The sequence below is a fragment of the Aphanomyces invadans genome (assembly GCF_000520115.1).
Source record: "Aphanomyces invadans strain NJM9701 unplaced genomic scaffold supercont1.38, whole genome shotgun sequence".
In the NCBI taxonomy this organism is placed as follows: domain Eukaryota; phylum Oomycota; class Saprolegniomycetes; order Saprolegniales; family Verrucalvaceae; genus Aphanomyces; species Aphanomyces invadans.
The window spans coordinates 631,013-642,854 of record NW_008580183.1 but is presented as its reverse complement, the minus strand read 5'-3'; the positions used below and the strand labels follow the sequence as shown (position 1 = coordinate 642,854).

The window sequence follows — 11,842 nt, the reverse complement described above, 5'->3', positions numbered from 1 at the left end:
GCATCTACGATTTAGTCGCGGCCATCGTGCCGTGGATCCGAACCTGGGTGTACTCGCCAAAGGTGTTTGGCATGATCGCAAGCAACAAGTTTGAATTGACCAAGAGCCACATCCGACTCCGGAAGAAGGCCAACTACGCGTACAGCCGCGGAGACTGCTGTGGGTAGGCTGGGTTGAATAAAAGTCATGAGGAAGCCACGTTGGTTGCGTGGGAGTGGATTTGAAGCGCCAAGGTATCCCAGCCCTACGGTGGCAGCCTCGACCTGCACGCGCACCGGACAAACTCGAGCCATGGGTTTGGAGTGCCCCATCCATGCCGAAGGGTACCATCAAATCTCACATTCTCAAGTGTCATCGTTGGAGATGCTATTCTCTCGCACAGGGCAGTCGAGTGGGTGGTGAAAGAAAGGTGTTTGCAAGTATCGAGTCATCGTGACGGCGCAATGTGGAGGTTTTCCGCATCAACATGCAGAGGGTCGCCTGGTCCAAGGCGGTCTTGCCCATGGCAATCTATTTTTCGACTGGAAGTCAAACTCGACGGAAGGCGTTTTCCCATCCGCCATCGACTGGACCAGCGTTGGAACCAAGACGACGTTCCTTACGAACGTGTTCTCGTCGCGACGTGCTTGGTAACGAGAGTCGGTTGGGTGGGGGACAGCAGTGTTGTGAAGGTGGCGTTTAAAGTCGCGGAGGATGACGCCACATAATGGTGGCGTGGCCGGGCGTTCGGTCGGTGGAGCTGCTCGCCACCGACGGCATCGTCTTGTGCTCTACGCAGGGAGATGCGTGGTGTCCTGTACGCACGGCGTCAATCAGCGAGGGGCCAGTATGGCTGGGTCGCTGTTCAGCTTGTTGGCATGGCCCTCCGATCTCGAGATCAGCGCAGAGAGTCAACTTTGGGCCAAACTGTGTCGTGGCAAGCCGAGGAGGAGTCGAGAATGGCATAGTTCAAAAGAACACAATCGGTATCAGTCTCGCGACCAAGTCTGGCGCCAGGATATTTACAACAGGCGCGTTGCTGTCCAAACTGCAAACCGTCCACGCTTGTCCGTACAGAGGCTGGAATTCACGTCCACACAGAAGCCGTTGCCTTGTCGCTAGCCTCGATTTGCACTCCATCAACAATGAGCACATTTGCTACTGTATTTGAGGAAGATGGGGGCACAGCGAGAAAACGTGAAAAGCATGCCCTAGTGCAGCTAAAGCAGAAGGTTCCAGTGGTAGGTGAGGACACCGTGGTTCTGGAGGCGTCCGCAGAGCCATTCCTGCGCGACCACGCCATTACTACTGACTACTAACTGCGCTATGGCACACAGCAACCGGAACAGGTGCATGGAGGTGCCGATCAAGGCAAAGTGGGCCACAACTGCATGATGCAGTACCTCGATTGCAGTGGATTGTCTTTGATCGAGTTTGGTGGATCCCTCCGCGTTGGGGCGCGGGCGGCGTCGGTAATACCGATGGCGTCGAAGCGGATGTACTTTGGGCACCATTTGTATCCACTATTGTTTCGCTCTCGATCGTTCAGAGAGTCGAGAAATGCCCCCTTCGAGAAGTGGCCACGCTTCGTGGAGCAGCAAGAACATCCCAACGCCCGTGCTGATGAGGAGGAGCCCCCCAGATACATTCCCCAGCACTCGACACCACGTGGGAGAGACTTGCCAATTTTGCCGCCATTATGCGAACGCAGAGGGATCTTGTTTGAGGGACTTGTGCGAATCTCAGACGATGGAGAGGACAGAGGAATCGAGCTCTAGACAGATCTACTACGTTTCGAGGTACGCTTCGCGCCCACTTGAGTCGTAGCTACGACTGTTGCATGGACGTCGAGACTGAAATCGGCGAAACGAATTGCACACTCGCCCGGTGCCTCTCCCGACATGCTGGCCACGAGGATGGGTTGGGCTCGTCGTTATTTTTGGCCATGCCCAACAACCCGTCCGTCCAATTTTAGGCATTCACGCCGACAAACCGCGCGGATGGCCCCGTCGCGGACGATCGCGCCCTCTCTCACAACCGCGTACCTCGCAAAATGGTTTCGTGTGATCAGCAACTTCGTGGCCGGGCTTTTGATCCTCGGCACGGGTGTCCTCGTCGTTGTGCTGGTCAGCCAAGGCATGTTTCAAAGCACGTATGTTTACGTGAAGCCTCCGGAAGCATGGACCACCCTCAGCACGTCGTGTCGACTGGACGCTGCGGGCTTTGTGCCGTCCTCGTGCAGTGAGGTAGAAGTCGCGGCAACGGGGGCGTTGCCCTGGCAGAGCATCGGCGCCCAACTGGCCCTGGACCTGCGCATCGCGAGTCACAACTCGACGGTCTTTGTCACGTCATGTCTTGCTGCCAACAGTGTTGATGTCACCGCGTCGGTGTCCCTCGTGGTGGGCGAGCGGGACTTCCCGCTGTGCCGACCCACGGCGCGTCAAGAGATCTTGGGGCTGAGTGCAGTCGAAGCAGTCACGACGGCAGTGTTCCCAAACGGCGCGTTTCTCCTGAGCACGTTCTCGGACGCCAAGCCCGTGGAACGGGTGGACGTAGTCGACACGATGGGGGTTCGAATTCCCGTCACGCGGTCCGTGTCCAAGACGATTATCGCGACCGACGGCACCACGACGCCAACATTGTGGAACCAGCCCAACTACGCCACGTCGCTCAATAGCTTGAACCGCTTCTTCCTCATGCAAGTATGGCTCGTCGTGCATTTCGTCGACATCTCGGCCCTTGTGGCGGCCAACAAGATTGACGGCTACCACATCGGCAAAACGACGGGGTATGCCACGACGCTTGGCTGGGACAACTCGCACAACGTGGACAACTACATGCTGTTGCTCGCGTTTCAGATCTTGATTTGCGCCGTGTCGCTCGCGCTGCTCAGCAACGACGGTGTGATCACGTTGGAAGGCCTCTCCGGGCTGCTAAAGAACAAACCTGTGCTCACGTACGACATCCTTGCGTCGTTGGAGCGGCGCAAGGTGCTGTTGGTGTCGCTCGTGTGCACTTTCTTCTTCTCCCCTCTCTACGCCGACGCGATTCGGTACAGCTACGGCGTGACCGGGTATCACTTCTGGTCTCTCTCGCTCCTCATGATCGCAGTGATGATGGCGCTGTCGTGGATAGCCCTCTTGACAAGCCTCCAATGGCTGCCAGTTCCCGTGCGATGGCTCAACCGACCGATATGTTACTCGGCTCCCGTCTTTGTCTACTGCACGGTGCTGTTTGTCGTGATCGTTGAGGCAGCTCAGTCGCAAGGACCAGTCCAAGCCGAATCGTTTTGGAACCACGGAGGCAACACATTGTTCCTCAACATCAACGGGACGTTGTACAAATCGGGAGCGACCGACACGCAGGGCACGACGCCTGTCATCTACCTCCTTATGCCAGACTTGATCGTGTGTGTGGTGGCAGCGTGGGTGGCCTCGATTGCTGCGCACAAGGTTCTCGTGGGCTACGTCGTTCTCGACACGTCGTGGACGAGTCACAACGACTTTGTGAGCCAACTGCCCATGCCCCAGTGGGTCACGAGCCTCGACTTGGACCACAAGAATACCATCTCGATTGGAAACAAGCTGTACTGCAAGCCAAGCTTGATGGTGCTGCTGGGGTATTGCACCATTCGCGACAAAACCCGCGCGGTCCACTACGCCATGTCGGGCGAGACGCACAACACCCACGTCTACGTGTCGAGCCACCACAGCAGCTCCCACGATAGGGTGGACACGCATGTCCTCCATACGGGGGGCAACGGACACAAGGGGAACCACAGCGCTCTACTTGACGACGCCGCCGCCGCTCGCCAGCACGCGCAGCGCCTCCGAAGCGCCACCGAGTACTTTGTCGTGAGCATTTACGTGCTGGTCCCGTCGATTCTCCCGTGGGTTCGGTACTTTCATCAGCCCCAAGTCTTTGGCAAGATCTCAAGCAACCGGTTTGAACGGTGCAAAAGCAATACGCATCTCGAGCAAGGTCTCAAGTACACTTACAGTCGAGGCGACTGCTGTGGATAACATATTTAATCCCGACTTGTAATGTCGTCAAGGCTTCCTACTCCACCGCAGCGTTCGACGATGTTGTGAAAAAAGTGGCCTCTTCCGATGATAGAAATCGGGACCTCCTGCACCCTAAGCAGGAATCATACCACTAGACCAAAGAGGCACTTCTCAAATCATTACCAATTACTCTCTTATTGAAGAAGAAATGTAACTCGCTATCATGCAAACTCAACGGGCGATCAAGTGCGCTGAACTTGTCAACACTAATGCCAACTCGTCCAGTGGGGACCCCAAGTCCTCAAAAGACGCGATCGCGCTGTCTGGAGACGCTCCAGCATCTTCGGATGAGAACTTGAAATCGGACTTGGACGATGACGACATGGAGTCGGATGCCGATGCCGATGGGAGCGACGCTGATGGCGAAGACGAAGATCACGACTGCGATGACGTTGACATGGGTTCGTCCGCATCCCCTGCCGTCTCCTCAAAGACCACGAAAGCGACGGTTACACCCTCGGCTAGCCAAGGGAGAATCGACGCCGCGGCCTCGGTCTCCGACCGTGCTGAACCATCCACACAAGGCTTGGAGCAAGAGGGTGATAGGAACCACCAACCCTTCAGTGGTGGCCAAGACCTGAATGTTGGTCAACGCTTTTCGTCGTCGGACGATACGGCCAATGCCGCCAACGGCCAGGCGAAGGTCCCACCTCCCCCGACGTGACGAAAGACCTTCGCGATCGTCAAATGATTAGGGCAGAATCGACACTGCCCACTGCTGAGCGGATTCTTGAAATTCTTGAAGAATACAAGAAACCGGCCAAGGAACGCATTTCTATCTTGGGTCTCATTGACCAGGCCACCCCATGCCCCATCAAGCACGCCCAAGACCGCGTTGTGGTGGAGACAGGATTGGCGATGAAAGACAATTCAGTAGAGGCGATCATGTCGTCGATCTACTCCAGCCGTCAGTCTACAGTGGTCGCGCCCCTCCTCAACGACATTGTCCAAGCTACGAAACTGGCGAAGGGCGGTTTACTGGTGTCAGTTACGTCGTCCCTTGTTGCCTCGACACTTGGTGGCCAAAAACTTGCCATCATGGGTAAGAAGCACAACATCCCTGAACGTGTGTCTCACCCACTCGACGCCTTTGTTTACATGGATGTGGTTGGTCTGCAGGACACGTTTGATAGAACGGTCTTGTACTCTCGCCTATCAGACCCGGGCCACGACGTGGTCAACCAAGCCTATCGCAATTTCTTCTCTGCGTCTGACACAATGGTGTATGGAGAGCCTACTTCACGACTAACCAAGTCCCAGACCAACTTCGAATTCACGGCGTGGCGATCAACCAAATTCGCTTGCAAAAACACTAACCTAAGGGGGCAGTTTAGTGAGCACGGGGCAGTTTAAGGAGCATGGAAATTGACCGCAGGGCTTTTAGGCGGCAAACTTCCCAAACTTGATACGATCGTGGGCTGTTTTGGCGCCTTCATGGCAGGGTCACGTGGTCGATACAGACCCCAGCTGCTCGAGGCTGCTCTCCTTGATGTTGTCAAGGGTGAAAATGGCAAAGCAGTCTCCGCTAGGACTGGAATACCCTACACAACCCTAATGAAAATCGTGCGTGCGGCTAAGGCTGGTCAAGCACGCACACCGAAGCGCCGAGGAACAAAACCAACCCTTCCTGCGAGCTATGAGGCTGACCTTGTTGCATGGATTGGAGCCATGCAGCAAGATGGCCACCCCGTTGACAACCAAGCCATCATCATCAAGGCCAACCAACTTCTGCGCAACCTCGACCCAGCACTTTCACTATCAAGAAGTTGGATCAAACGTTTCAAGCAGCGGCATCCCCAGCTCACGCATAGATTGGCACAAGTCATCTCAAATGCCAGGAATGCAGTGACGGCGTCGAGCGGCTTACCAAGCCATGTGCTCAGCGATCAAAACACACAAGCTCACACCTGAAAGAGTATTCAATATGGACGAAACCGCGTTTGCATCCAGACGAAAAAGTACGTCAGTTTTTGCCCTGAAAGGTTCTCAAAATGTTTGGCCCAAAACAGTTCCTCCGAATTTTGATTTGACAATTGTGACATGCTGTAGTGCGTCAGGATATATTTTTCCTCCTATGTTTTTGTTTCCTGGAGATACAATTGACAAATCATTGAGTTCAGAAGGTTCAGTGCCTGGTGCATCGATTTCTACTTCTCCAAAAGGATTTATGAATGAGGATGTATTTTCAGCGTGGATTACACATTTTTCTGAAACATTGAATGCGTCTATCCAACGTCCCATTCTCTTGGTTTTGATGGGCTTGCATCTCACTACTCAATGAACATTGTGAAATTGTGCGATACATTAAATATTATTTTGCTATGTTTGCCATCAAATGTAACTCATTTATTCCAACCTTTGGATGTGGCTGTCTTTGGACCATACGAGACTGAAATCCGAAAGGGCATCTTTGATGAAATGATAAACGACGGTACACGAGATGTCCAAGTATGTATTCACAATTACGTAGTGTCAGGTGACTTACACAGCAGTTCCAAGTCCAAGGCACTCCGAATTGCGTCTAACGCATGGGCGCAACGAGTGGTGAGGCCAATTGTTGTCAGCGGTTTCTCCGCCACTCGTCTATGGCCCCTGTCAAAGGACAAAAAATGATATATAGATTCAATCTTTTCAAGCAAGGGGGCGTACCCAAGGATTACCTTGAGACCAACTGGATTGAGCGCCGCGAGACACTCCGATGCCACCTTTTGTGTCTTCCACCCGAGGCCGAAAAAAAGAAGCAGTCAAGAAAAACAATTGATGTTGGTGGGAGAAATCTTACCTTGGCACTCCTGCGCGAAATCGACAAGGCCAAGAAGGACAGAGTTGAAGCCGCCAAACTCAAAAGGCACTCGTGGCCAAGCGCGCCGAAGAAGGCCAAGCGCATGGTGCTGTCGGACGTCGCCTTGATATGGGCTGCCTCGGCAGCCATCCGAGGGTTGCAACCTATGCCAAATGGGGCTGTGAATGCAAGCAATGAAGAGGTCGTAGTGTAAGAAGCCTAGATCTCATGTACCTTGAAACCCAAATGAATATGTTACCTCCATGGGACATTTTCTGGCTGACCACGCTGACCAAGAACCTTCTCAAACTGTATACCCCTCGAAAATGAAACTTTACCTCTTCAAAAGATGTAACCTAACCTCTAAAAAATAAGCATTTTTGAATACAAATTTGAAGATATTTTCGTGTACCTTAAACTGCCGCACCAATTGTGATCAAAGTTGCATCATAATTGTGGCTTATTTACCTTAGAATCAACCCAACAACCAATCTGCCGGTGTCACTGCACTTGGTGGTCACCTCTCCAGACAATGCAGGTTTCAGAATTGAAATCGGGTGAGAAATGACCGAGATATCGACATCGTAGTCAGAAGTCACAAAAAGTGCTCACTAAACTGTCCCCTTACGTTACTTTCCAGTGTATTTCAATAATGTCAAACCTGTTCCGATCGTCAAAGGGGAAGGACACAAGTCTCTCTTGTGTTTGGACTTAGACACCAAGCGCCCTCGCGAGGACAAGTCTGACGATGATGACAAGGAGGACCAGTCCCCACCCTCTCACAACTCATCTACGCAACAGACCTCGGGGGAGGAGAAGTCAACGAGACAACGCAAGAGGACCAAGCAGGAGCCGCAGGACCCCCCAAGCCTACCAGCCTCTGTTGACCCTCCCCAGCTCCCGCCACCGAACCGACCATCTCCCCCCGCTTCCCAAGCTTGCTCAATCAAGTCATCTACTGAGGGCTCTGGCGACCACGTGCCCAGGGCGCAGATCCCAAGTTGTTGTCGTCTTTACAAGCTTCGGTCGCTCAATCCCAAGAGTCAGATTATCGGGACCCCGAGCGAAAGGCGGCGACTCAAGAGCATCACGACACGTTCGACATGGAATATAGCAGTGAGACCGACGAGCCCACAGCCGTCGTGACAAACTTCGAAATCGTTCCTTTCCGCCCTGTTTCACGTGGCGATGGCCAACGGTACTCGATGATTCAAAAGCTTTCCTTCAGCCTCGACACGTGGGCGACTCCAAACTTTTATGCCCCCTTGGCAACATTGGAAGCTGGCTTCCGCGAGCACCAATGGGATGCACAAGATTCGATCGCGTCCGTGTTACCCACGTTTCAACGGTCCGACGTCTCTAACCTGTCTCCCAGAGAGAGCATGACAACGAGGTGGTGTGTTTTGATGTGAACGCAATGTCACTGGCCCAGATCCAGGATTTCCTGGAGAAATCGGCAATCGACAGCGCGACATCATCGTCACCTGACCATTGGATCCAGGCCCAACAAGCGGAGTGGGTGGACATCCAACGTGCCACGGAGGCTTGCCAAGCCGATGCCCTGTGGGACGCCATCTCAAAGTATCCCCTTCAAGCGAACATTGGTTGGCACAATCTTTCAAGCACAGATCCGCGCGCGTTAGCGGCAGCGGTCCGCCTGCACGCGTGGCACCGATGGGTAGCAGCCAATAATTTCCGGACTGGACACAGCTTCATACCCGCGTTCAATATGATCACACGTATATTGGCTACTCAGCACTCGTTCAAGCAACTGCATTCGAGCATGGTCCTGGTTGACTCGATGGAGTGCAAGCTAGATGACTCAGCCAACCACCTGCTCGACGAAGATGCTCTGGCCTTCTTTGAGCTGCTTCTGGCATCCCAGGCCCCATACTTGTTTGCTCATGGCAAATGGATGGTTCGCGTCACGGCGCAACCGGTGGAATGGATCCTGTGTTCCCGTGGGATCGCCCACGCGATGTGCGTTGCCCTCGCGGAGGTTCGGGCATCCGCAGAGTGCTTGCGGTGTCGCCTACGGTACCAGGCCCAAGTGCAACACTTCGTTGGCTGGCTGCTAGGCAGTAGCCCGTAGTCAGTGGATTCTACTGCTAAGGCACTCTTACTTTTGTTCACTGTGAGCGTCACCCTTTGATCAGCCTCCCACGCGCCGAGTGGAAGGCCCGGGCGTGAGAACAAAGAATTCTTTAGTTACCACTGGTCAACCAAGCGGTACGTTGTTGTCGCGGAAGGCGAACGAACAAGATCGAAGAATGGATTCTGAAGGAACCATAAACCTCGAACGGATTGAATCCGAAGCGCGCGGATCGCCGCGCCGGTCGAGGAGCTCCGAGCGCGATGAGCAGGCGGTGTCACCACGCGCTCGCGGCGGTGGACGAAACCGCCGAGTGTCGGCGGACCGTGAGCTGCGGGATGAGAGCGGACCGGAACCCTTTCGGTCGCCCCGTGGCCGTCAGCCCGTAGCGGCCGTCAGTTGGAATCGTCAAAATGCATGGGAGACCCCGGTAGTGGCCCCATCAGCTGCGAGTGGTGCGCTGCCTGGCGGTGCGCTCCCGGTGCCAGCAACTGCAAGACGCCACGTGGAGGCGCCTGTATTTCAACCCCCAACCACGCCGACGCTTGTGCAGCCGGCAACCCAAGGTGCCCCGACAGGTGGCGCAGCACCCGGAGCAGCTGCGCCGGGCTACGAGATCGATGTTGATGACATGGGGTGGTTCGAAGACCGAATCGTCTACAACGCGCCGGCGATTCCTCACGCGCCCAAGTTGGATGGCATGACGAAGGAGCACCGCCGGCAATTTATGCGCAAGTACAACGACTACTTGGAGCAAGTGAACGCCCTGCGGACGAACCGCACCAAGCCATTTGTAATGCCTGTGTCGGCGTGCATCGAGCACGCCACGAAGTCGCGCGTGGCCGACTGGGAGCTTCGGAAGCCGGTCGGCCTCGTTACGGAGGCCGAGTGGATCGCCTGGATTCGCCTCGGGTATGATGTACAACTTTCCGTCACCCGGAAACTCAAGGATCGCGGACATGGATTCGCGGATCAGCTAGATGATTGAAGACATGATGAAAGTCATCGAGAAGAACAACGAGGAATGGGTCCTCAAGGCCGAGGCCAAGATGATGGTCGTCCTCATCACCGATGCTATCAGGCCGGCGGGCCTGAAGGAAATGGTCAAGGAAGTCCTCGGCGAGACGCACAACAAGGACCTGAAAAAGAATATGTACGACTTCGTGCAATGGCTGCGGGAGTACGCAACTTCGTACCAGAGGTTCGTGAGTCTCCGGCCCGAGGATATCAACCCTACCAAGACGCCCAAGGGCAATGCCGGCGCAGTGCGCACCGGCGGCGGCGGCTCAAACAAGGACCACCCGGTGCCGGTGCACCGCGGGGTGGATGTCTCAAATGCGGGGCACTCGACCATCTGGTCCGAAGTTGCCCCAAAGTCACTCCGGAGGAAGCTTCGGATCTGTTGAAGAACGCATACGGCGGACGTGGACGAGGAGCCGGGCGCGGTGACTCTGCCGGGGGCAAGACACCTGGCGATGCCGCGGGCCGTGGTGCCGGAGCCAACCCCGACCGCAACCAAGGTGGCGCGAAGAAAGTCAACGCCCTCGAAGTCAAGGCCGAGGTGGCCCCAAGCCCGAAGCTCGCGTGCGTCGTCGAGGGTGTCCTGCCCTTGGAGGCCACCCTGTTCGACTCGGGGTCCGACACGTCTGTCGGATCGTTGGGGTTGGTGACCGCGCTGTTGGCGGCGGGAGCGAGTGTGACCATGCGGGACGCCAGGCGCCCACTGGAGCTCCAACCCTACGGCGCCGGCACCCCACCCGTCACGGTGACCAAGAAGGTCAAGCTGAATTCCGTGGAGTTTCAAACCTCCTACGGACCACTTGTTCTGCGCGGCCTGGACCTGTGGGTTGACGACGCTGTCAAGGACAAGGCCGAGCTCGTCGTCGGGCGCCCGGTCATGAACGCCCTGGGCTATTAGGCCGACGGGGTGTTGGCGGCGGCCCGGAAGCAGGCCGCCGTCTGGGACTTGGATGCTCTGGCCACAGACTCCCCGGCGCCAACAGCGATGGCGTGCATCAACCGTCTGATGCAGACGAAGCTCGAAGACACCGCCGATGAAGATGACGGCATGCAATGTGCGACACCCCTGCCGGGCGCCGTTACGCCGGCAGAGAATGCCAAACAAGAGGCCGAGGTGTGGGAGGTGCTCTCCGCGAAGATCAACAAGGCGGAGAAGGAGGGCCTTTCAGAGGTCTCCTCGAAGCAGCTCTTCAGCGAGAACATCGATGTGTTCCGTCTGGAGATGGGCGGGGACCCCCCGATCAAGGTGGAGCCGCTCCGGGTCCGAGTCAAGCCTGGAGCGGTCCCGGTCAAATGTGAATTGAGGCGGTACCCGCCCCTCCACATGGAATACCTGGAGGGACACGTGGCGGAGCTGGAACGGGCCGGCTTGGTGTACCGAAACAACCGGTACAGGTGGGCATGAGCCCCGCGAATCGTCCCCAAGAAGGACCCGGGCGACTACAGGATGACCATCGACAGCCGCCCGGTGAACGCTTGCGCGGAGCCGATGCCGTGGCCAATGCCCAACCTGGACGCGGCTCTTTCGATGCTGGCCGGCACGTCCGTGTAATTCAACCTCGATTGGATGAAGGGCTATTGGCAGCTGCCCTTGCATCCCAACAGCCAGGAGATGTTCTCCTTCATGACGCCGATGGGGATCTATACCCCCACCCGAGTCCTGATGGGCTGCACCGACGCCGTGGCCTTTTTGCCAGGCGGCGGTGAATCAAATGTTCGGTGACCTCCTCTTTCACGGGGTCCTCGGCTGGCTTGACGACCTTCTGGGGTATGCGTCCGCCGAGGACGAACTGTTGGGCCTACTGGCCAACGTCCTCGGCATCTGCGGGGCATTCGGCCTGAAGTTGCGCCCGAAAAAGTGAGACTTTTTCGAACGCCGAGTGCAATGGTGGGGGAAAGTGATCT

At 55.9% G+C, this 11,842-nt stretch overlaps 3 protein-coding genes and 1 non-coding gene across 4 annotated transcripts; 3 read left to right on the top strand and 1 right to left on the bottom strand.

The window, feature by feature from the left end:
* Positions 1–1,979: 1,979 nt before the first annotated feature.
* Positions 1,980–4,028, top strand: H310_12373 (hypothetical protein; the record flags this gene model as incomplete). Its single annotated transcript, XM_008879396.1, has 1 exon — positions 1,980–4,028. One exon carries the CDS (start codon positions 1,980–1,982, stop codon positions 3,999–4,001), a length of 2,022 nt encoding a protein of 673 aa, XP_008877618.1. The 3' UTR covers positions 4,002–4,028.
* Positions 4,029–4,077: 49 nt separating this feature from the next.
* On the bottom strand, positions 4,078–4,149 carry H310_12372. Its single transcript has one exon. It is a non-coding gene; the product is annotated as a tRNA-Pro (tRNA).
* Positions 4,150–4,206: 57 nt separating this feature from the next.
* Positions 4,207–4,707, top strand: H310_12371 (hypothetical protein; the record flags this gene model as incomplete). Its single annotated transcript, XM_008879395.1, has 1 exon — positions 4,207–4,707. One exon carries the CDS (start codon positions 4,207–4,209, stop codon positions 4,705–4,707), a length of 501 nt encoding a protein of 166 aa, XP_008877617.1.
* Positions 4,708–8,242: 3,535 nt separating this feature from the next.
* On the top strand, positions 8,243–11,799 carry H310_12370 (hypothetical protein; the record flags this gene model as incomplete). The annotated part of the gene is made up of 8 exons (XM_008879394.1): positions 8,243–8,503; positions 8,582–8,824; positions 9,189–9,836; positions 9,898–10,227; positions 10,305–10,796; positions 10,836–11,326; positions 11,384–11,483; positions 11,635–11,799. 8 exons carry the CDS (start codon positions 8,243–8,245, stop codon positions 11,797–11,799), a joined length of 2,730 nt encoding a protein of 909 aa, XP_008877616.1.
* Between the last annotated feature and the right edge of the window lie 43 nt (positions 11,800–11,842).